Source organism: Capricornis sumatraensis, chromosome 16 (genome assembly GCF_032405125.1).
Source record: "Capricornis sumatraensis isolate serow.1 chromosome 16, serow.2, whole genome shotgun sequence".
In the NCBI taxonomy this organism is placed as follows: domain Eukaryota; kingdom Metazoa; phylum Chordata; class Mammalia; order Artiodactyla; family Bovidae; genus Capricornis; species Capricornis sumatraensis.
Genome location: NC_091084.1, coordinates 33,994,697 through 34,020,674, shown reverse-complemented (window position 1 = coordinate 34,020,674; position 25,978 = coordinate 33,994,697). Strand labels below are relative to the sequence as shown.

Below are 25,978 nucleotides of genomic sequence, written 5' to 3'. Positions count from 1 at the left end.
GTTTTCATTCCAATCCCAAAGAAAGCCAATGCCAAAGAATGCTCAAACTACCACACAATTGCACTCATCTCACATGCTAGTAAAGTAATGTTCAAAATTCTCCAAGCCAGGCTTCAGCAATACGTGAAACATGAACTTCCAGATGTTCAAGCTGGTTTTACAAAAGGCAGAGGAACCAGAGATCAAATTGCCAACATCCACTGGATCATTGAAAAAGTGAGAGAGTTCCAGAAAAAAATCTATTTCTGCTTTATTGACTATGCCAAAGACTTTGACTGTGTGGATCACAATAAACTGTGGAAAGTTCTGAAACAGATGGGAATACCAGATCACCTGACCTGCCTCTTGAGAAACCTATATGCAGGTCAGGAAGCAACAGTTAGAACTGGACATGGAACAATAGACTGGTTCCAAATAGGAAAAGGAGTACGTCAAGGCTGTATATTGTCACCCTGCTTATTTAACTTATATGCAGAGTACGTCATGAGAAACGCTGTGATGGGAGAAGTACAAGCTGCAATCAAGATTGCCGGGAGAAATATCAATAACCTCAGATATGCAGATGACACCACGCTTATGGCAGAAAGTGAAGAGGAACTAAAGAGCTTCTTGATGAAAGTGAAAGAGCAGAGTGAAAAAGTTGGCTTAAAACTCAACATTCAGAAAACGAAGATCATGGCATCCAGTCCCATTACTTCATGACAAAGAGATGGGGAAACAGTGGAAACAGTGGCTGACTTTATTTTGGGGGGCTCCCTAAATCACTGCGATGGTGATTGCAGCCATGAAATTAAAAGACGCTTACTCCTTGGAAGGAAAGTTATGACCAACCTAGACAGCATATTCAAAAGCTGAGACATTACTTTGCCAACAAAGACCCATCTAGTCAAGGCTATGGTTTTTCCAGTAGTCACGTATGGATGTGAGAGTTGGACTATAAGAAAGCTGAGCGCCGAAGAATTGATGCTTTTGAACTGTGGTGTTGGAGAAGACTCTTGAGAGTCCCTTGGACTTCAAGGAGATCCAACCAGTCCATCCTAAAGGAAATAAATCCTGAATATTTCACTGAAAGGACTGATGCTGAAGCTGAAACTCCAATACTTTGGCAACCTGATGCGGACAGCTTACTCATTTGAGAAGACCCTGATGCTGGGAAAGATTGAGGGCAGGAGAAGAAGGGGATGACAGAGGATGAGATGGTTGGATGGAATCACCAACACAATGGACATGGGTTTGGGTGGACTCTGGGAGTTGGTGATGGACAGGGAGGCCTGGCGTGCTGCGGTTCATGGGGTCGCAAAGACTCGGACACGACTGAGTGACTGAACTGAACTGGAACTAGACACAAATATCAGTGAAACACTTTTTTATGCTTTATGTTTTTTCACTACTTCCTACTGCAGTTATACGTGAGAAAGGAGCCATTTCTCTCAGTGACACTCAAGCCCATCATTAGCTTTTGTTTGTTTCTTGGGTTTGTTTTGTTTGGCTGTGCCACACAGCATGCAGGATCTTAGTTCCCCAACCAGGGATCAAACCCATGGCCCCTGCGTTGGGAGCACAGAGTCTTAACCACTGGACCAACAGGGAAGTCCAAGCCCATCACCAGTTATGTGTTCTTAAAGATGATTGCTGGGAGACCTGAGAAGTGAGAATAGATAGCAAGATATAAATGCAAGAGTACTAAGGTCATGAAAAACCTCTAAGTACATCCATCTCACTTTATTCTGGGAGAAGTATTCCTAAGTCTGGATAGTTAGGTTCACTTCTAAAGCATTCGTAGACAAGTTAGTGTAATATTTTACCACTATCAAGAAAAGTATTAACAATAAAACTATGACACACTATTAATCGTAAGATGTATTTCTTAATAAACCATTGTTGATGCTGAATTTCTCTTTATCGTTATTATGGAAGTAAAATACTGTATGCTCGTGAAAAATCCAACAGTACAGACAGGTATAAGGTAGAATGCAGATCCATTTGCTCTCATAAATGCCCACTGGTAACTGGCTCTGGGCCATTCCTTCAGAGATGCTCTGTGCCACCACCTATGTGTATATTTACACAGTGACAGACGTACCACTCACCACAACATCCATCAGCCCTTTCCTCCTTAGCAAACCCTGACAACCACCCAAATAAAAGCCTAAGGCTCTCTTTCTTTTGGACAACTCGGTGTGGTCATGTTACTAAGGACCAGTCAATAAGACATGAACAGACTATTGTGCTGGGTTTCAAGGAAAGCTGTTGAAAGGGACTGAATCAGCTGGGAGAGGTCCTATGGTGGCCTTTCTATCTGTCCTCATTCTTCCTGACTCCAAAAGACTCGAAGCCTAGTGTAAATATCAGGGACCATGAGGGAGAGTGTGCAAATTATTCCTTTGGATGGTCGAAGAGCAAGATAGAGGCTTGGGGACTTCCCCAGTGGTCCAGTGGTTAGGCCTCTGCTCTTCCAATGCAGGGGGCACAAGTTCAATTCCTGGTCAGGAAAATGCCATGTGGGCGGCCAAAAAATTAAGAAAAAGAGGCCTTGATCCCCAGGAACACCAGGGCACCAACATGCCAGCCCTAGCTTTAGGCAGCACTAAAGAGAGAAAAATAAACCTCTGTCTTGGCGAAGTTGCTTTTATTTCTAGTCTGTTAAGAGTAGCCAAATGCATTGCCAGATTGATACATGCAAATTTCTTTTTCACATACACCTGGATCATGATAGAAATATGGCTGTGTAACTCATGGGAGAAATGGTATTATGTAACACTTTTTTCACTAACAGAGTATCTTACTGTTCTACAATTTAACTTTTTCCATCAGCAGTGTATCTTAGACATCTTTGATTTAACAGCTATTAATGGCCGTTTAGGTTATTTCCAGAAGCACTCTTCAATGAACGTACTTGTATGAATTACCTTTTTCACAGCTACAGGAGAAAATCTGTAAGATGCATTATTAGAATTCCTATGTCAAATTTTCCATTTTGACAGATAGCATAAATGGCCTTCCTGAAAGGCTATTCCAGTTAATACATCCACCAGCACACATACTTTCACCAACAACTAGGAATTATTTAAATGTTTTAATTTACAGCAATATTATAGGGTCTGTTAATTCATAGCAAGATATTTTGCATTTGGTGTTTTCATTTCTGATAAGTAAAAAACAAATAAAAGAATCTGAATAATCTGAATTTCAGAGCCTGAGTTTACATTTATACTTGAGATTAAGTCAATAGCCAAAAAAAAAGGGGGGGGGGGAGCAGGAGAAGAGAGCAGAAGGGAACTAAATATGATATATTCTTGCCAAGTGAAGGCTGAAAGATCTGTTCAGTGATCTATTCAACTGGTGGGAAAAATGAGGGACCCAAGGCAGGTGGCAGACAAAGACCTGGCTTCAGAAGCACCTGGGCTGTAACATTTGCTGCCACTTTCTCTTCGAAGCAGTAACAAAGTTGCAGCAAAATATCATTCACCTTCATGTTATCTATACCTAATAACTGATGGATAAAATGATATATCTGAGATTTAGTTTAAAATAGTCCAAGAAAAAATAAGTAGTGCATAGACAGTTGAAGAGAGATTAGCAAACGTAGATACTCTTGAGACTGAATAAGGTCACAAGGGGAGGTCATATCAGCACACAAAAAATTTTTTGTGTGTAGGTGTGGAAATAATAAAAAGTTTGCAGAGTTGATATTAACTGAAAGCACTTCTGGAATGACAGAGGAAAGAACTCTAAAAATCCACTCATCCATGCGAACAACAAGAGCACTGACAAAAATTCTCAAAATCAACTTTTTCAGAATCCTGAAAATTAAAAAAAAAAGCTTGCAAAAATTCAAGAAGCATTTATTCAAAACAATGACTGAAGCTCAGCAAGAGGAGTGAACTTGGTGATGTTTCAACTTGTCCTAACCCCAACCCTTCTACTCTATCTGAAGTACTAGTAGCGTGGGAAACCCACAGCATCACAGCCACAATCGCTATGAAAACCAGCAGCCCAGGAGAGGACAGAACAGGTTTGGAGCTCCCCAAATGCCCCACAGCCAGAGGACTGTCAGATTTTATCTGCCTGGTGACTCGCTTGATAGCTGGATTCTCAGGTCGTCTCCTTAAATAACCTGACTCAGCTCTCTCTACACACAGACCTACAGCCTGGGCATTTAAGGGAAACGCTGACAAGTGATAAGTGTTTTCAACACCACATCTGCCAGAGGAACATTATCACTTGGAGCTCACAAAAGGTGAACTAAAAAGCATAAAAGGAAAAATGGGAGAAGATATCCATAAGAGGGCTTGATAAGCTCTGAAACATTCCAAGGAATTTACAAGGTCACATGCAAGAAGGGCTGTGTTCTGCTCAGGAAAGAATGGAAAGGGCCTAATTCCTCATGTCTGGTTAATAATCTTGAGTCTCCACACAAACAAGAAGTGAAGACTAAGGCAGAGCTGGAGAAGGCACTGAGGGCATGCCCCAACACACACTCAGAGGCCCTCAGCAAAGGCCGAAGGACGACTGGCTGAGAGCACTTTAGGAAATCACTGATCACCAGCTGACCACTAACGGTCAGGACTCCACTAGCACACCCCATGAAGGGTGCAGACTCTACAACATTAATGCAGGAAACTCACAACACAAAAGCCAAAGAAGGCAACAATAATCCTGAGAAGCGGCAACAACAAGCCCTGGGAAGGACTTACCCTGATTTAGAAGAACTGCCACAGTATGTCACTTAAAATATCTGGTTTTCCACCAAAAAATGAAAAGCAAACACACACAACAGTCAATATAACCTATTCTTGAGGAAGGCCAGATGCTGGACCTACAATTTAAATCCTCCATCCTAAATACATTCAAAGAACTAAAGGAAATAACGTATCAAGAATTTAAAAGTGGGACTTCCCTGGTGATCCAGTGGTTAAGACCCAACGCTTCCAATGCAGGGGGTGTGGGTTCAATCCCTAGTCAGGGAACTAAGATCCCACATACCTCAAGGTGCAGCAAATAATAATAATGTCGAGAATAGGCAAATACATAAGACAGAAAGTAGATTCCTGGTTGCCAGGGGCTGGAAGGAGAGAGGAGTAGAAAAGTATTGTTAATGGCTATGACAATAAACTGTGGAAAATTCTGAAAGAGATGGGAATACCAGACCACCTGACCTGCCTCTTGAGAAACCTCTATGCAGGTCAGGAAGCAACAGTTAGAACTGGACATGGAACAACAGACTGGGTCCAAATAGGAAAAGGAGTACGTCAAGGCTGTATATTGTCACCATGCTTATTTAACTTATATGCAGAGTACATCATGAGAAATGCTGGGCTGGAAGAAACACAAGCTGGAATCAAGATTGCTGGGAGAAATATCAATAACCTCAGATATGCAGATGACACCACCCTTATGGCAGAAAGTGAAGAGAAACCAAACAGCCTCTTGATGAAAGTGAAAGAGGAGAGTGAAAAAGTTGGCTTAAAGCTAAACATTCAGAAAGCTAAGATCATGGCATCTGGTCCCATCACTTCATGGCAAATAGATTGGGAAACAGTGGAAACAGTGTCAGACTTTACTTTTGGGGGCTCCAAAATCACCGCGGATGGTGATTGCAGCCATGAAATTATAAGACGCTTACTCTTTGGAAGGAAAGTATGACCAACCTAGATAGCATATTCAAAAGCAGAGACATTACTTTACCAACAAAGGTCCGTCTAGTCAAGGCTACGATTTTTCCAGTAGTCATGTATGGATGTGAGAGCTGGACTGTGAAGAAGGCTAAGTGCCAAAGAATTGATGCTTTTGAACTGTGGTGTTGGAGAAGACTCTTGAGAGTCCCTTGGACTGCAAGGAGATCCAACCAGTCCATCCTAAAGGAGATCAGTCCTGGGTGTTCTTTGGAAGGAATGATGCTAAAGCTGAAACTCCAATACTCTGGCCACCTCACGAGAAGAGCTGACTCATTGGAAAAGACTTTGATGCTGGGAGGGATTGGGGGCAGGAGGAGAAGGGGACGACAGAGGATGAGACAGCTGGATGGCATCACCGACTCGATGGACATGAGTTTGAGTGAACTCTGGGCGTTGGTGATGGACAGGGAGGCCTGGCGTGCTGCAATTCATGGGGTCGCAAAGAGTCAGACACGACTGACCAACTGAACTGAACTGAACCGAACTGATGAGGTTTCCTTCACAGGTCACAACAATGCTCTGGATTTAGATAGTGGTGAGCAATACCCGAGCTTATGAACATACTAAAAATCACTGAACTGTACACTTTACAAGGGTAAATGTTACAGGATATGAATCATATCTCAACACTGGTATTATAAAAAAATCAATTTTAAATGTATTGGTATTATAGTCTCCTTTTTAATCTGTAAACACGTTTGAACTTTATTGTGTACGGAGTTACAAGCGTTAGGTGCTTATGACATTGCTTAAATGTATCCGAACATAGACATTTAAGCAATGTCACAATTAAAATAATTTGTCAATGCTTGGATTTTGGTTGGTTATCCTAAAAGTCACACTTCAATTGTGGTCAGTTAACCTCTCATATAGAAGCCCACAATTCTGAGGCAATTACTAGGTTTTTCTGTTAACTCTATCAACATTAGGGACTTAAAAATAGCATAACGATGGTTAGAAGTTGGTTTCCAATAGTGAAATTAGTGGTTGGTTGGTCAGAATAGTGAAAGTACAATTAAGTTCTCTCAGGAAATCTGTGGCATGCAAGATGTCTGAATGAGCCATGATATCACAAAGATTGGGCTTCCCAGGTGGCTCAGTGGTAAAGAATCTGCCTGCCAATGCAGGAGACACAGGAGACACAGGTTCCATCCCTGGGTCAGGAAGCTCCCCTGGAGGAAGGCATGGCAACCCACTCCAGTATTCTTGCCTGGAGAATCCTATGGACAGAGGAGCGTGGCAGGCTACAGTCCATGGGGTCGCAAGAGTCAGACATATTGAGGCAACTGAGCACACACACACACACGCCTCCCAAAGATAAGACCATGGCATGTAAAGGGCACAGCAACTTAGGGAGGCCTGCCACCTCAGCTCTCGGGGGATATACTTACTGCAGATTCATCTAGTGCACGCTCCTGCACCAGAGGATTCTAGCTGCCTAATGCCAACTGAAAGGGGAACAGAATCCTGCCCCTACAACAACAGTTGGCAAACTTTTTCTGTAAAGGTCCACTCGGAAGTATTTTAGCCTTTGTGGGCCATCCCGCCTCTATGCAACAATTCATTTCTGCCACTCTAACATGAATGCAGCAATGGATGACACACAGCAAATGAGCAAGCCTCGTTTCAATAAAACTTTACTGACAAAACCAAAGAGCATGGTCTGCCAAGGCTGCCCAAGAACACCGTCTGCACCCTGCCAAGCTGTGGCTGCCATCACTTGTAAGAACAGAGAGGAGACTCCATCAAGCCCACGCATCAGGCACTGGCTCACTGCTGCACTCTGGGCAAGAAATGTCTGAGCCTGCCTTTCAGGAGAGGCTAGGAGTGAAGCTGGAGAGTGAAGCAGCCAAGCCTCACATCCTTCCAACTTTCTGGCAACTATTGTTACCTCCAGGAAGCACCTAGCAGCTGTGTCTCACCAAGTTCACAAACTGATGTTAGTCCCTTTGCAGAGGTGCCTCTCTGTTGCTTTAAAGGCCCCATCGGAACCTCCCTGGTGGTCCAGTGGCTAAGTCTCTGTGCTCCCAATGCAGGAGCCCAGGTTTGATCCCTGGTCAGAGAACTGGATCCCACATGCCACAACTAAGAGTCTGCATGCCACAGCTAAAGATTCTGCCTCCTGCAACTGGAAGATCCCACATGCTGCAACTCAGATGCTGCACAGCCAAGTAAATAATAAATCCCCCTGGAGGAAACATGGCAGCCCACTCCAGTATTCCTGCCTGGAAAATCCCATGGATGGAGAAGCATGCCTGGCTGCAGTTCATGGGGGCACAAATTATTAAAGGCCCTAGTAAGCATATAAACTTGGTGGTGTGGACTAATAAGCATATGAACTTCATGTCCAAAACAAAGGAATAAAAAAAAAATTGATGGGCATCAGATACAAAGCACTCATGAAGTAAGAGCCAGGCCAGAAGGGCCCCAGGGGGTTTTGGAGACTTGGAAACCAGCTCCAGTCCAGAACCTGGTTGGCTGCCCTGACATGTTCTAGAAAACTAACTTGCAAGCAATTGGAATCAGTCACATTGCTGGAAAAAAGCAAAAAAGTTAATCACCCCAAAGTAATTTTCTGTCATTTTGCAATTATTTTCTTAGCTTTCCTAAATTGATTTGAATCCAGTTAGCATTAAAGTCGACTCATTGGGAACTCACTGGAAAAGACCCTGATGCTGGGAAGACTGACGGCAGGAGAAGTGGATGACAGAGGAAAGGGGACGACAGAGGACAAGATTGTTGGGTGGCATCACCGACTCAATAGACATGAGTTTGAGAAAACTCCGGGCAACAGTGAAGGACAGGGCAGCCTGGCGTGCTGCCGTCCATGGGGGTCACAAAGAGCTGGACTGAATGACAACAAACATTAAAGTCGTTCGGAATTCCCCAAATCCAGCACCTACAGTGCTGGGAACACCCCGGATAAGAAGGTGGAGGTGCAGACCCCAACATGCCTACTGATAGAGTGATCCAACCAGGGCCGATGTCATATATCCTTATGGCTTAAGACTCGAATATATTAAGCAGAAAAATACCTATTTTATCATCCACTGCCAGTGGCATCTCTTCTCTCAACCTATCCACTGAGAAATGTCCCTTTGATGATATAATTACTGCCGAAAGCTCCTGCATATACAAGGCTTCAGGGAAGAATGTCTCAAATTTTAGAGATTCTTGGGCACCCCAGGGATTCTCGGAGGGTGGGCGGGGGGAGAATATGCATGGGGGCCAGGCCATCTGCATTTTTAACCAGGGCCCTTGCTGATGCTGCCACAGGTGATCCTAAGACAACATTTCCAGGTGGTAGCCTAGCTCGTCTCATCTGGAACCTCCAGCTAACACCACTGACCTTGGAATCTGGTGGTCCGTCTGTCTGCTAAAGGAAGAAGTCAACACAACTACAATTTTGCCACCGATACCATGTAAATCAATAAGCCACACACAAGAGGGGAGAGTTATAATAAAAGAACCAATAAGTTAATGTCCCCCAACCCCATCCCATGCTCCCAGTAAAAAAGCCCAGTAGCCTAATCTTTCTACATTAGGCCAAGATTCGTTCAGCTCTATTGTACATATGTTATATATCAAGCATTGTGCAAAATACTGGGTACCGTATCAGTGCAGCTCAGACAGACATGGCCCCTGATCCTACCACTGGCCAGAAACAGTAATCACCATCGGCACTCGGCAAAGCAGCTATGTCTGCAAAACAGACAGCTTTGAGGTCAGAAAGAAGAGTACAGAAAGCCCCAAATGGGATATATCTTATTCTTGGGTGTGAGATCTAGAAATAATAGGGATAAAGGAATGCAAGATAATGCTCTACCTCAGCCCCACTCGACTCCATCTGTAAAAGAAATCTGAGAATCAGTCCTTGGGCCTTAAAATTAAGAAATTAAAATCACAGAAGGCACAAGCCCAAGAAACTAAAACAAAAAAGACCTATGAGGCATCATACAACTGGAGCTATCAGTCCTCAGGCCTGACCTCTCACCTCCGCGTTCCCAGCACATCCCAGCCCCAAGCAACTCAAGGATGCTTGTGCTCCTGGGCCGCTCTGTGTACATGTGCACATGTATGTGTGTGTAAACGAGACAGACAAGGCAGAAAGCAAATGATCCAGGGAGTGTCTCAAGGCAAACGCCCTGTCAGAAGAAAATCTGCCGTAGTTTAGTGGTTTTAAAAAACCTTGTTCAAGGTGTGCAATGGGGAACCCCTCTGGCCTTCAGCCTCTTGCCTCTATCTCTCCCGATTTCAACCTCACTCCCTGCTTTCCCTTTAGGGGGGGATCCTCTCTCCACCCTAGAACCTCCCAAGGGGACTGACCTGCTTCTGCTTGGCCAGCTACCAATCATACAAATAAGTGAGAACCTGAAGGAAAACATGACATCTGGTTTTAGCCCTTAAGGTTTAACAGCAAAAAGAGTAACCTCCCAGGCACAGGGGAGACTGTCAGAGCCTGAGGTCAAGCAGGCACCAGCCGCAAAACGCATTACGAAAGCGAGCTCCCCTCCCTCCAGCTAGAGCAGCCCAACTGACTCTTGGCCAGGCCTGGCTTTTTCCTTTACTCAAGGGGAAGTATGGTTGCAACTTGATACAGCTGCAAGGCAAGTCCCGTTAAATAATCAACTGTGGTTTTGAATGAGCAAGCCCTCCATTTCAGCATGTGGCTTCAACATATAAAATCAAGGAGAAGATTTTCCCAAAGGCTGAGAGTTAAGCTACTTACTGACAGCTGGAAGCTTAATTACTACTTTTCTTAGAGCATTAACTCCCACTAGCCAATAACTACACATTCTATTAGCCATGTAGATGAACATGTGTCCAAACCTCCCAAAGAAATCGGCCTGAGTTGAAGAGAATTCAGTAGTAGGATTAAAGAAAAAAGCCACTTAGCCTCATCCCTCCTTTCTGTCTTCTTCCATTGGGATTTCAAAGAAATGTGTGTTTGTCAAGGATGCCCAGACCAGGAAAAGACCAAATTCCTAGCACCCAGAGACCCTCTGAGTGGCTATATAAATGTTCCCACCCCTTGACCTTTCAGAACCTTCCAGGCCCCTTGGGAAAGTCCATCTGTGTCCAGCATCTACAATCAATCCCCACCCCCACATCTCTGCTTGTATGAACCCCTCTCCCAGGCTGATCCCAGAATGCCCAGCCTCAAAAAGGAAACACAAAAGCAGTTGAATCCTTAATGCTTTCAACTCACCACCACCTTGGTGGCAAACATGTACTTGTCCCGCAGCTGGAAGTCCCTCACTTCCTCCAGGATCACCTCCAGGTTCTCCCGAGACTGGAAGAAGTCTGTGCTTCGGAAAACCGTGGAATAGCCAGAGGGTTCGTGCCGTTCCACGTAGATGGTGTTTGGCTTGTCATAGGGATCGATTCCCCTGGAAGAAAAAACAAAGTGCTTGTCATCATCTCCATGCTGAGGCATAGAGGCCCTGCCATGCAGACCATCAGTGAGGACTCGGGGCCACTGTGGTGGCAGCTGCAAGTGTTTGCAGCTCTCTGTGCCACAAACCCAGCCCTTTGGTGGCTCCTTGGCTCAAGAAAGAGGGGAAGAAACTGCCACTTGTGCACAGTATCTTCTGCTGGGTGGTTGTTCACAAGGCAGCCTGCATTTCGCTCCAGGCAAGCCTGGGCTGTGCTGGAGTGAAGGGAACAGAAGGAAAAGTGAAAGGAAGTGTTTCAGAACCAGTGAACAACGAACTGCTTGCATGAGGCTGTCACCAAGCTTCTGGCCTCAAGCTGTGAACCGCAGAGGAATGAAGGAACGTTTGTCCCCAGGATGCTATGTCCTCAGTGGAACAGCTCTAGAGGAAACCACAGGAGGAACCGGTGACCCGCCCCCCGATCTTCTAACAGACGCTGCCCTTCCTGTCTGTCCCGTGCCATTGTCACGAATCTGTGCAGCCAGCATTCATCCGATCAGCGCAGGTTCACCTCCCACGAGGCTCCTTCACAAACTCTTTCTTGCACACTCTGATCTTCAGTAACGTAGGGCTCACCCCTCCCTCTGTGCTTCCGCCACACCATCCCCCTCAGCCCACATGCCCTCCGCATAGACACTGATCTGCACACCTAAATCCTACTCATCTTCTGATCTGCACACATGCACACATGCACACCTAAATCCTACTCATCTTCTGAGGCCAAGTGCAAGCCCGCCCTCATGTCCTTCTCCCTTCTCCCAAAACTAACAATGCATCTCTGTAGCACTCAATTCCAAGTCTTTTTTATGAGTTTCAAACAAAGGTAGACACCTAGATTAAGCGGATTTGGGGATCAGACTCCTCACTTTACACACAGTCTCATTTCTCTCCCACTGTATTACACTGTCCACCATAATGTTTCTGTCTGAGCTTCCTAGACAGAGTACATATTCCTTCAAAGGCCAAGTCTTACACTTCTTTTGATCCTACCAAGTTCCTAGCTGCATTGATCTTTGCTGCAAGGATCCATGGACATGATACAGAAGCTCTTCCAAACTGAAAACCGTAGAGTGATCATATCAAACTACTTCAGAGAAGAATCTCTGCACTGGTGTGCCCCCAAAGAAGGGCCCCAAGGGCAGCCTGGAAGGACAGCCAACCTGCCCGAGTTTCCTGACACGCACAAGAAACATGGAAGCCAGGAGGACCTTTCAGCAAGTGGGCAAAACAGCTGAAGACAACTGGAAGAGAGGGGCACACGAGGATGCAGTGGTACCCCAAGAGAAGCAGAAGGACTCATTAATGTTAATCATTGCAAACGCCTCTGTACGGTCCTGTAGGCACGACGGCTCTCGGGATAATGAAGGCAATGACAAGAAATTCCTTCAAGGATGCATTGTCAAAAGCAAGTTTCCGGGACTTCCCTGGTGGTCCAGTGACTAAGACTCCGTGCTCCCAGTGTGGGGGTCCGGGGTGGGGACCCAGGTTCAAGCCCTGGTCAGAGAACTAGATCCCGCGTGCCACAACCAAGAGTTTGCATGCCGCAACTAAAAGATTCTGCGTATCAAGGGGGAAAAAGAGAGCAAGTTCCAAGGCAAGAAGGGAAGGAAAAGAAAAGAAAGGAGTGAGGAAAAGAGAGACGAAAACAAAAACAAACAGCCTTTTTTTCCCATCGTGGGGCAGGGGGTAAGACTTCCCTTTGGCCCTACAATTTGGGGTCTTGGTTCGACACTAGAGCAACCAGCCTGTATCAACATGAGAAACTCATGTTCATCAAAAGATGCTCCATGTGCACAGTGGGGATGGGGTGGGGGAGGACATGTTCTCTTTCCACAATTAGAAGTACTGATTAAAGTACTTCCTCTACCCTAGAGGATATGCAAATTACAACACACAGGATATTTTTAAAAAGGCAGAGAGGAAGGGACTTTATTCAGATATCTTGAGGCAGAGCTCATGCCTACTATACTTTCATAACCAAGACCAGCAGCCAACAGCTAGAGATGTAAAGAGCTGTGACTTTCATACCAATTCTCTTTCATATTCCACATCTGAACCTCCCATTTCGGAGAGCTGCTCCCCCTACAAATTCTTGTCCTTGGAAATCACTGGCCTCCCACTTTCCAGGCTCACTGACCTGGACTTACTGTTCTCTTTCCCCTCATTTGGAAATTCCAAGCCTTGCTCTGTGTCTGAGCACAGTCATTGGTCTTTGCCTGGCCTCCCCCACCTCATAGCCCTTCTGGGATGCTGCAGGGGGCCATCTCGGGAACCCGCCCCCATGGCTCATCCTCTGTCCCATCTTGCCAATCTCCAGCTCTGGATAACATGAATCACTGGTTTTTCCTCACTGCTGCTGCTCCCAGGCTGCCAAGCATTGTGAAACAAAGAGTGCCGTTATTCTCTGAGAGGTTAGCTTACGCACTCACCTATTACGGTGAGTCCTAAGCGAAAATCCCCCCAAACAGCCTGAAATTTCCTGACTCCAGACATGTAATTATCTACAATAAGCCAGGCCAGCCCTTTCCCCTAAGATAACTATCTGCATGTCTGCACAGACGCAGAAGGTAGAACACAAATTCCCAGATGTGAAGTTTTTCTGTTTAATAATCCTGCTGGTTTGCCCTCTTAATATATGATTCTCTAAACTGAAAATAGAGCAATTTGTCCCTTTAAAGTTCAAAGAAAGCAAAAAAAAAAGTTTTAATGGAATTCCTTGGATAAAGGCTGTACTTGGATGAGATTGCGGTTATAATTTCACTGATTCTACAACCACTGCCCAAGGAAAATAATGAAAAAGTCAGAAACAGCTGCCTTCTGTAACAAGGAAGTCCACTGAAGATACTCAGCTCTAAGGACCCTCTCTGCTCTATCCTTCTTTATTGTCCTTAATTACTAAGGAAGAAATAAGAACTCACTGACATTCCTCTTCAAAGTGACAACAAAAAGATGCAGACAGGATCCATAGCTCATGGGTGACAACATATAAAGAGGATAAAACTACATGTAAGAGAAAAAGGACAAACTGGGAAATACAAATGAACACATCCATAAAACCTATCTCATATCACAAAGGACCAATCTCAAATATATAAAGAGCTCCTGGAAATCAATAATAAAGAGATGAACAATCCAATAGAACAAGGGCTAAGGGCATGAACAGACATGTCCCCAAAAAGAAGTAAAAGCGACCCTTACTTAGTTAAAAGATGTTCAAACTCATGCATAAAAAGAAAAATGCAGGGACTTGCCTGGCAGTCCAGTGGTTAGGATTTTGTGCTTCCAATGTAGGGTATGTGGGTTCAATTCCAATAGTGGATCTAGATTCCACATGCCACATGGTGTGGCCAAAAGACAAAAAAATTTTAAAAAGAAAGAAAAATGCATATTAAAATTAAACTGACACTAAAAGACTAACTGTGGAAAAAGGCACAATTCTATGTTGTTGAGAATGAGTGAACATTCTGATGCTTTCTATAGGAAATTTGGCAAAGTTATAATCTCAATGATCCATTCACCTGGGATATATCAGTGCAAAACTGACAGAAGTCCATGCCCTGTTGGAACTTTTATTCTATTGAAGAAAGACAAATAACAAGCATAATAAGAGTGTATTAAGATGTGATGAGTGCTACGCTAGAAAAGAACAGATCAGGCTATGGCAGATTGGGACTGAGAGGGGAATAGTTGCAATTTTAATACGATCCTTAGGAAAGACCCCCATCTAGAAGGTTAGTCATTTGAGAAGACCTGAATGAGGTAGAGGAGCAAGTGTGTCTTCAGTAAAAGCTTTCCAGGCAGAGGGAACGGCAAGTGCAGAAACCCCGCGGTAGGACTGGAGCTGGCATTTCATCTGAGAGAAACGAGACACAGCGAAGCATTCGAAGCAGAAGAACATGATCTGACCTGGTTCTTTTTTAATGTGTATGTATGTACGTATTTGACTGCATCAGGTCTTAGCTGCAGCATGCAGGATCCAGGATGCCTCGTGTAGGATCTTTCTCTGCAGCACATGGACTCTCTAGTTGCAGCATGCAGGCTCCAGAGTGTGCGGGCTTAGTTGTCCCACAGCATGTGGGATCTTAGTTTCCCAACCAGGGATGGAACCCACTTCCCCTATGTTGCAAGATGAATCCTTAACCACTGGACCACCAGGGAAGTCCCCTGATCTGACCTGTTTCTAACATGGCCATGCTCTGAGAATGTTAGAAGGACAAAAGCAGCAGCAGGAAGTCCAGCTGGATGACCAGTGAGTGACAGCAGTGGTCTGGAGGAAAGCAGTAGCTGGGGAGCGGATCTTGCATATATACTGAAGGCAGAGCCAACAGGCTTTCCTGATGGACTGAACGTGAAGCAGGAAACAACAGAGAATCCGGGACAACTTAGTTTTTGACCTGAGCACCTAGAAAGTGAAAAGGGGAAATGGAGAAGACCATACGAGTGGAGCCGATTAGGGGCAGCGAAGATCAAGAGGTAACAAGTTTACCAGGTGTGAATGGCTTGACTTTCCTCACAGACCCTCCAAGTCCACTCCTGGGAATCTATTCTACACATTCGTCTGCATATGCACAAATTGAAGACTACAGGGAGCTCCCTATATAGGGCGGTCTACTGGTTAAGACTCCATGCTTTCACTGCCAAGGGGGCAGGTTCAATTCCTAGTCAGGGAGCTATGATCCCGCAGGCTGCATAGCACGGCCAAAAAAAAAAATCAAAAAACAACAAAACAAACAAAAAAAAACCTTTAAAAAAAAAAGATTATATACACCATCTCGGTAATAGTAAAAGATTAGAAGTGACTAAAACCAGAAAAAACTGCTTTTTAAAGGGTAGTCATGTTAATTTCACTTTCCTTCTCAAAAACTGACAAAGGCTCCCCACTGCTTTCAGAATTCAGTCCAAATTCCTTTATCAAGCCCTGCAGGTTCTGATACCAACATCCTTTTCTGAACTTCGCCAAATACACTGTCCAAGGATAAGATTCAGAGTTCTCTGCCCAAGCACCACAGTGCTCATCTCTGCTATGAGCCATTCTGATCCCGTCTGGAATTCCTGTCCTGCACAGCCATGCCCTACCTGGTGTGCACATCCTGGATCAACAGTAACCTCCTCTGTAGAGCTGTCTATGGTCCATCTGGAAGGACGATGACCCACCTCTGGCTTCTTGTGCTGTGTCTGTGGGACTTTGTGTTTCTTTCATGATGTGTGTTAATATGCACAAAAGGTCTTTCCTTTTCTCCTAAACTGCAATCTCCTTAATAACTATATCTATCAATTATTCAGCTTCTTACTCCCTAAAGCATCTGGCATGCTTTGTATTCAGCAGACATTCAAAAAATGTTATGAATGAACAAATGAGTTTTAGAGAAAAACCCCGACTTCTGATACGATGTTCTAACAATGAAGGTATTTTAGAAATTATAATACATGCAAGAGCTTCAAGAGTCCCCTGGATTCCCTGATGGACTGGAAAATGCAAAGGTTCTGTCACTCCTCCCACAAGTTACGTTCCTTCCTCACCCCTATGGTGAGCCTGTTACACTTGCAGTTCTAATTCTTGGGCCTGGAATGTGTATTTCCTGAACCAGACACTTCACCTTGTTTGGAGAAGGGCAGATTCACCCCGCATGGAGGAGCGAGAAGCTGAAGCAAAGAAACTATATAATTCTAATTTTTTAGATGGCATGACTTACCAAGAAACAGACTTCACATGTTCCTGAATCATGATCCAAGTCTGGCCAAAGTCATCTGATTTCCATAGCTGCAAAGACCAAAGCGACAAGTGGTCAGGATGCAAGAGGCACAACATACGATCCCTGAATGGCCTGGCCAGTACACACCATGGAAACCCCACCCTTCACAATATGACACCTGTGAAGACAGGCAAGATCACCTTGGCCAGCTCGGTTACCCACGTGCCAGCAAGGGTGGGGAGGACAGGATAGATCACCTCTGTGCTCTTCTCCACAGTCACTAAGGTCTCAATGCCTTCGTACCGGAAGGAAGGAAAAATAAACGTGGCTTCTCCTCCTTTTACAGATTATCAGAAATTATACTGGCTTGGCCAAAAAGTTCATTTGGGTTTTTGGTGCCAGCTTACAGAAAAATCTGAATGAACTTTTTGGCCAATCCTACATGTTACTTAAGATCCTCAAGTGGCGGTTAAAGCAAAAAGATTAAACCCAGTACTTCTCATCTGAGAAACAGCGTCCTTAAAAACCCATGCAGGCCACAGCGATGACAGCTGAATGGAAAGGACTTTGGCTCAGTGCAGAATCAGAGCACCAAAGGGAGTCACCTGAATGCACAGGGTGTGGCCAGGAGAAATTGACTTGCCCATCTCTGCAAAAGCCCCTCGACTTCCAAAGACAAAAACTGAGGGTTCCTGTGGTCCTGGGGACCAGGGAATGAGAAACAGGAGGCCGAAAAGAACAATCATCCACCTATACTGGTAAACCAGCCCAGCCCAAGCTTGGATTACTTCCTACGGCAAGTGAAGATTAAACAGGTCATGTTTTGGTTAAAATCTGCAAACAAACAGAATCGTTCCAAGGTTCCTCTGAGCACAGCCATTTGAAACTCACTGTGAACCCAATCCCACAGGACTGACAGGTTTCATAGAATTATGCCAGATCAATACTCTTGACATGGCAAGTTTCAACCTTGAGACAGAAACTTACCTGGGCTCTCTTCTCATCTCTCACCTTTCCTTCAAACTTGCTTAAAGGAGGAAAATGCACACGTTTATATTACACGCATATGTGTGTGCCCACACACACACAGGGAGAATATTTAAGTTAATGGTAACATCAAATAAGTGTTTCCCTGGCAGCTCAGTGGTAAAGACTCTGCCTGCAATGCAGGAGACATGGGTTCGATCCCTGATCCAGGAAGAACTGCTGGAAAAGGAAATGGCAACCCACTTCAGTATTATTGTCTGGACAAAGAACCCTGGCGGGCTATAGTCCATGGGGTTGGAAAAGGGTCAGACAAATTTAGCGACTAAACAACAACAACATCAACTAAATGACAGGCATGGGCAGTATGCTGAAGACCGAGGATGGGAAAGACAGAACAAAAATTCAACAAGAGGTCCCAGCAGAACTGCCATCAGCCTTCTCTACCTAGCTCTCTGATCCAATTCCAGAGCCCCAATCTATGCCCAGGACTAAGAGATGTGCCCGAGCAGTGAGAAGGGCCTGATGTATAACTAACAGGGCCCCTGGGGGGTGTCACTCCCTGGCCGGGACGCAGACCAAGAGCTCCAGGGGGATATATTTTTCTGTAGCCGTGGGAAGTGAAACGGTAGCTGCACAGGTCACCCAAAGGACAGGCGAACCACCCAGGCAGAATAGAAACCTCTGGAAGCACTACCTGACTGCGTTCCCGAAGCTCTCTTACCTGCTTGTTGGGGTGAGACCTGTCAAAGCCCAGGAGAAGGTTGGAGGCCTTGCTGTGCAGGAGGAGGTCGGCTGCCCGGAATGGGATAGAGAAGCCTTGGATGGTGTTGCAGAAGTCGAACGTGGTCCAGAGGTACTGAGCATAAGCATCTGTGAAAATGTACTGCGAGGAAAGGAGAGGGGCTCAGAGCAGGCCTGGCCAGGCCTCTGATGCCCCCTCCTCAACCCAGTTTGAGTCCCCATGCAAGCAAGGGCCGGGGTGGTGCCCTTGAATGTGGCTTTCTTGCCATCTGCTGCCAGTGAAGAGACTCTGGTGTACACAACACAAGGCTTGGCAAAGGAAGGGTGTGAACAGGCCAAAGTGAACCAGACAGTGCTCCTGTTTATCCAGGTAATAAAGCTAATCAAGCCTTTCCATCCTTTCTTTCCAACGACTTGGCCTTTCTCACTCTTCAGCGGGGTCACCAGTCTTGGTCAGAGGGTTGCTCTCCAGACTGGCTACACGTGGACCAGCCTGCGCACCATCCGTGCATACTCTGACAGGCCTTTCCAGAAGGATACCCGACATCACGCCCACCCAGGAAGCTGAGCTTCCCCGTCGTGCCTCGGTGCCAGGTGACAGGGCAGCTCTGAGGACTCAGCTGCACTCGGGCCGGCAGACCCACCCTGCGGACCAGTGGGCGAGCAGGGGCTCAGCTTATTTTGCTCCAACGTGGGTGAGCGACTCTGAACATGTCTGGCTGGAAACGGACTGCCAGCCTAAAGAGTTCTCTAGGGGAACGGACCAAAGCAATTCCACTGAAGAAATGTGCCCCGAATATTCCCCACGGACCAGATGCCGGAGGTACCCCAGAGAAAACAGATGATGCTTCCTCTTAAGCACCTTCCAGCCTGATGTGGGAGAGACCCATGCCCATAGCCAGCTCCAGTTCAAGGGGAAATGAGAGTAACTGAGAAACCAAGGACAGAGTCCTGAGACAGCACAGGCCACAGATGAGCTGCGGTTTGGGGAACAGGACGTAACTCCACGGAAGATTTAGGCCTCATAATGCAGGCAAGACTCCCACAGGGAAGGAACACGCCGCGGCCAGGGCAGTTTGACCTGGAGAACCAAGGAGGAGGGGAAACACAGCACTGGCATGACGACAGTCTTGAGGGCCCAAGGGGAACGTCAGGGAATGAGGCTGGCCGCCCCGGAAGGTGGCTGGGCCTGCGTGTGCGTGCGTGCGCACACACACACACACACACACACACACACACACACACACGCGCACGCGTGCGCGTGCGGCTGGAGGGCGGCCCCGCTCTCAGGAGCACAGCGCGGCTCCAAGGCCGACTCTGAACCAAACCTAGAGCCAAGGGACCCAGCGCCACCACCACCGGCCAGCCAGCCAGGGACGTCCCAGAAATCAACGATGCACAGGAATCAGGCCAAGGACTCGTTCCCTAATGGAGCCCACCTGCTCCAGACCCTGCTTCAGCTCAGAACCCGTTCAGCACTCAGAGCCCCAGCCTGCAGGAACACGCCGCGCTTGTCTGCACGTGGCTGCCATAGGTTCCGGCTCCTGTTCCCTCCCGCTTGCTCCCCACATCCAGACTGAAAACTCCCCGGGCATCTGTTTTATGTGTTGTTTCCTTCACAGCATCTAATGTCAAACTACAGACTCTGAAGAAGCCTAATTAAATCTCACTCTAAAGGATAATAAACGCTGTGAGAGCAGAAACTATCCGCACCAAAAGCACAGTGATAAAAAACAATGATGACCCTAAAAGGACCATCATAATTTGGGGTATAGAAGTGTCCCCCCCTGCTAGAAATGACATAGCCCATCTTCCTGCTCTGAAACCGTCTTGGTTACTGGGGGAGGGAGTGTTCTCTCAGTTTCAAAAGTTTTCTCCAGAAGCACCCATCAGAAGGCTGCTTGCAGTTTCACATCTGAAGACCTGGAAGTCACACACCCGGTCACGATATTCATAACAGCTCCAGTTTGTCAAGGGCACTGGGTCTGTACCAGGAAGCGGGCTGAACGTTCGCACACCTTGCCTCCTTTCACCCTCAGAGTGCCCACATCACCTCCAGGCCATGAGAGTGTTATTTCCTCTCTTACTAAGGAGGACACGGATGCTGAGAGCGGTCAGCACCCTGAGATGACTAGGGGGCAGCAGCACACACATCAGTGTCCGGCTGGTTCATCAATCCTCACCACTCTCCTTCCAACAACCTAGAGCCTGTTATACAGAGCAAAGGACCTCAGAAAGAGAGGAACAAGCATCGTATACTAACACGTATATATGGAATCTAGAAAGATGGTACCGGTAGACCTATGGTCGGGGCAGCAGTGGAGACACAGACATAGAGAACAGACTTCTGGACACAGGTGGGGGCGGAAGAAGAAGAAGGTGAGATGAATGGAGAGAGCAGCATGGAAACAGGTACGCTGCTGCTGCTGCTAAGTCGCTTCAGTCAGGTCCGACTTTGCGCGGCCCCATAGACGGCAGCCCACCAGGCTCCTCCGTCCCTGGGATTCTCTTACGCTACCATATGTAAAACAGACGGCCAACAGGAATTTGCTGCAGGACTCAGGGAGCTCAAACCAAGGCTCTGCACCAACCTACAGGGGTGGGATGGGGAGGGAGGTGGAAGAGGTTCGAGAGAGAGGGGACATATGTATTCGTGCGTGTGTGCTAAGTCGTTTCAGTCGTTTCCGACTCTCCGCGACTGTAGCCTGCCAGGCTCCTCTGTCTGTGGGGTTCTCCAGGCAAGAACACTGGAGTGGGCTGCTGTGCCCTCCTCCAGGGGATCTTCCCAACCCAGGGATCAAACCTGCGGCTCCTGCATTGCAGGCGGCTTCTTTACTGCTGAGCCACTGGGGAAGCCTGGACATACACATATACCCATGGTTAATTCATGTTGATGCATGGCCGAAACCGACACAAAACTGTAAAGCAATTATCCTTCAATTAAAAATAAATAAATCTTCTCAAAAGGCAGGCTTCCCAAACTGAACCCATAGGTCTCAGGCCTGGACTGCTAGGGGCAGTGATGCGCCTCCTCTCTTAACCCATTCCTCAGGCTGCCCTGGAAACCCTCTTGCCTTCTGGATACTGTCTCATCAACGCTCCACACCCCACCCCTGCCCATCTGTCTCTGCTTCTCTCTCGCTAGCTCCTGTCTTCTTCAGCTCCTTGCCCTTGGGTGACCTCCTTGACTCCCTCCATCCTCGGCTACGACCTTGGTTTACGGTTCATCCTCCCACAAAGCTTCCGCCACTGCCTCCAAAAGCACGCTTTCCGCGACCCTCAAATCCCCACCTCCACCCTGACATCTCCCGGAAGAGTCTATTTCAGGTCCTTCTTGTACCTTCTCAGCACCTCCATCCGGATGTGCCAAATACTCCACTCTGTCCAACACCAAATTCTTTGCCGCCTTCCCCCAAAACCCGCTTCTCCCTCCACACATCCCACGTCCTGTCCACGTGACCCCTTGCGCAGTCCCAGCACGCACAGGAGGCTTCTTTCCCACTGCCTTCCTCTGGCCCTCCCTCTCAGTCAGCCGCCCACCCTCTTATGCTCTCCTCTAAAATGTTTTTCACCATGAGTGCCTTCCTTTCTCTTCCCAGGACTCCTAGTGTGGCCTGCGGCCCTACTAGACACTCCGAGGAAACTGGGGGGTCGGCACTGGGTTTTATTCATCCTCCTGGCTTCCAGGACCGGCAGGGAGTGAGACACTTAGAGGGTGATCCTCGGCTTGGTCAGATAGCTAGGCAACTTCATGCCTAGGCTAGTCATGGGCTCCCTTGCTGACCCTTCTCTACTCTTGCCCGTCCAGACCATCCTGGAGCTGTCGGCAGACACGTTCCGAAGAGATAGTATTCACAGTAACTCCCCACCTCGGACCACTCCACGGCTCCCTCCACTCCTCCAGGCAGAAGGCAAGCTGCTCCCTCTTCAGATGGGGCCCCAGTGACATCACGAAGCCATTCAGTGCAAACTCTCCCCTCCCCACCTGCAGGGAAACCATATTTGGCATCCTGAAGCCTCTGCCCATGCCCTTCTCCTCCCCAAGAGCTCCCACCAGCCCTGCTCCAGCTACAGAGACTGTGCCCATCTCTGAGGCTCCAGGCCTAATCCCGAGCACCCGCGAAGCCTTCACGTCTCTGGTCCCACCTCACTCGATCCCCAGCTCTAGTGACCAGCAGCTTCCATTCTGCCCTTAGGCACGTGTGCCTCCTACTATGAAGCAACCTTATCATGTGTGCACAGAATGTCCCACTCTGCTTTCAGTCCTGGGACTGCCTGGCTTTCAGGTCTGCTCAGGTGACCCCATGGATTGGCCAGCAGAGCTGACCTACTAGGTAAGTGCTTCCTGAGCTGGGCAACTTCAGGAGCATTCTCACCTCCTGGTCTGTCTGCAATCACTTAATGTTCCAGAGGTGCTTCATCCTTTAGCTTAAAGCTACATTTCCTCCTAAAATACAAAGACCTCAGAAAGAAAACAAAAGACAGTACAGAATTCATCTCTGTGTCAGCATAAGTGACTCTCTCTGGTTCTGAGTGGAGAAACCAAGAGCACAGTCAGAGGAGGCAAGAAGGGACATACCCCCAAGAGGTGGGAACCAAGGGAAAGAGACAGCACGGTTCACACTCTCCCCCAGGACCACCCTCTGGATAAAGACAGGACCAGCTCTCGCATCAGTGGAGGCTGAGAAACCCGACTGCACGTCCAGTGACCTTAAAAGAGCCCAGACACGTCTGGCCACTTCTGACTGGTCTCGGGTTCCTCAAGAAGCTGGTGGAACTGCCACGTGGTCAGAGCCGCACGTTGGTCCAGGCATCAGCACATGGGACCACGAAGAAGGAAGTAGGATGGCGGGCCAGTTTGAAAATAGACCCAAACTCTCACATGCGCCCCCAGCCACTCCATTTGCCTAAAGCAACACCATCTTTCCCCTTCCGCAGGCCACACACCCCCACCAGACTTTCATGTTCCCTTTCGTGACATCTTGACCTTTCCTAGCAGCTGTTAACAGTCATTTCAACCAGTTTCAATTGCCCTCTGTGGCAGCCACAGTGAAAACATTTGTGAACAGGTGACTTGCCAGGCCCTAGCACCTTTCGGAGGTTGGAGTGGGGGGAGCAAAGCACTTAGACCTGGGTGATGTTTCTCAGGAAGGGGCAGGTCTGGAGGGGGCGAACTGCCTTCCAAGGCACAAAGGCGAAAGTAAGTGAAGTCATCAGCACAGTTAGAGCCACTTCCTCCCTGAGAGGTCTGAGGAGGGGTAACAGCCTCCCCTGGGCAATCAGGAACCCCATGCCTAACCTCACTGAGCCTGCTCCAGGCCACAGGTCCAACCGCCAACAAGTCCTCCAAGGCGGCAGCCCTCTGCACCAACTCCAAACCATCCCCGGCTCAGCCCCAGAAGTCTGAGCAGCCCTGCCCTTCAGGGGACAGCTCTGAGGTTGCAGGCCCACTGCTCGCACCTCACCCGCAGCCCCTGGAGCTTCTTCACTGCAACCATCCCCCAGTTCTCCTCCCATCTCGCCCCAAGGCCCTGCGCCCTGCCCTGCTCCTTCTGCTCCAAAGGCCCCAGATCCTCTTCCTGCACTAACCCCGACACCCCACCCCGCAAGCCCACAATCTTTCCTGTGTTCTGACTCTTCCGATGGGCGGACTTAGCAGGTTGCTCACCACAACCTGAGACAAGCAGGAAGGGAGACAAGCCTGCTCACAGACAGCTGTCCCCTGCGGCTGAGGTAACGAGGGCATGAGATGGGGCTGAAAACAGAGACTCTATGGGGACAACCAGGCAGCTTCAAGGCCACGACTGCAGCAAGAGTTAATTTTGGGACACAGCTTCCCTGGTGGCTCAGATGGTAAAGAGTCTGCCTGCAATGTGGGAGACCTGGGTTCGATCCCTGGGTCAGGAAAATCCCCTCGAGAAGGAAATGGCAACCCACTCCAGTCTTCTTGCCTGGAGAGTTCCATGGACAGAGGAGCCTGGTGGGCTACAGTCCATGGGGTCACAAGGAGTCGAACACGACTGAGCAACTAATACACACTAACACTTCCCTGGTGGTTCAGTGGTAAAAGAATCCGCCTGCCAGTGCAGGAGACACAGGTTCAATCCCTGGTCCAGGAAGATCCCCTGGAGAAGGAAATGGCAACCCGCTCCAGTACTCTTGCCTGGGAAATCCTGTGGACCGAGGAGCCTGGTGGGCTACAGTCCATGAGGTCACAAAGAGACACGACTTAGTAACTAAACAAAAACAACTTTGGGATAATGTATAATAATAATAATAGTAATAACTACTAGATACATACAACCTCTCAAAGAAATTATCCCAAGGGCTGTATGATTCTTGTGAGGCGAGGAGCACACAGATGGATCCACAGGAGATGCAGCCAGGGAAGGGAGCTGGACCCTGGGGCAGGGCTCCTCAATCACTCAAGGTACTGGGAATCCGCAACCCCCGGCCTGCCTGGCCCCAGTGCAGTGGGGCAGGGCACAGGGAGCCAACTCCCTTCAACACCCTTCTGCGCTCTTCTCCAGGATGCTCTGCCACCCTGGAGTCAGGTTAGAGGGGCATCTGTCCTAACCGCCCCTCAACTTCAAGATCCTCATGCAGGGGGCTTCCCTGGGCGGCTAAGATGGTAAAGAATCTGCCTGCAACGCAAGGATCAGCAGGCAAGGCTGAGCTCAACTAGAGGGTACCAGTAATAACTATTCAAGTTGTTTAAAAAAAAAAACTGCTATGACTTCCTTGGAGGTCCAGTGGTTAAGACTCCGTATTTCCAGTGCAGGAGTTGTGGGAGTTAAGATCCCACATGCCCCGTAGCCAAGAAACCAAAAACAGAAAACAGAAGCAATATTACAACCAAATTCAATAAAGACTTTAAAAATGAGCCATATCAAAAAAAATCTTTAAAAAAAAATTGCTTCCTGCTATACAGCAGAGATTAACACAACACTGTAAATCAACTATACTTCAATTTTTTAAATAAAATAATTAAAATAAAAATACAATTGCTTCTTGCTGTACAGTTGAGACTGGCACAACAAACACTGTAAATTGACTAAAATTCAATTTAAAAAAGAAATTAAATAAAAACACAATTGCTTCTGTTAGTAAACAGCCCATTTAAACCCATGAGAGGCCCCATCTAAAGTCCCAGTGGCCTTGCCCCTTCCCCAGGACCTGCCCACAATCCAGCAACTGAAAGGTTAATGCCTGGCTCAGCAGGGTGGCCTTCAGGACCCAGCTCCCTTCAGATCCAGTCTGTTCTGATTGGTCAGTGCCCTTCCAGTGGCTAAATATTTTGAATACAGTCCCTGCTCACAGACCACAGGCAACCTGAGAAGCCAGCGCTGAGGGGGAGGTGGGGGTGTGTAGAGGAAGGGGGCAGGGGACCTGGTCACAGGACCCTGTGGATTTCTCACTCTCCTTCCTTCATGGATGAACAAAA

The 25,978-nt window shown here is 47.5% G+C and overlaps 1 protein-coding gene across 1 annotated transcript in view; it reads right to left on the bottom strand.

The window, feature by feature from the left end:
* Positions 1-25,978, bottom strand: part of SORL1 (sortilin related receptor 1) — a 164,547-nt gene that overhangs the window by 112,920 nt on the left and 25,649 nt on the right. The window contains exons 4-6 of the mRNA XM_068989373.1: positions 18,515-18,676; positions 16,807-16,874; positions 10,888-11,068 (exon numbers count right to left, since the gene is read on the bottom strand). Coding sequence (XP_068845474.1) covers positions 10,888-11,068; positions 16,807-16,874; positions 18,515-18,676 — 411 coding nt within the window. The remainder of the gene's footprint in view (positions 1-10,887; positions 11,069-16,806; positions 16,875-18,514; positions 18,677-25,978) is intronic.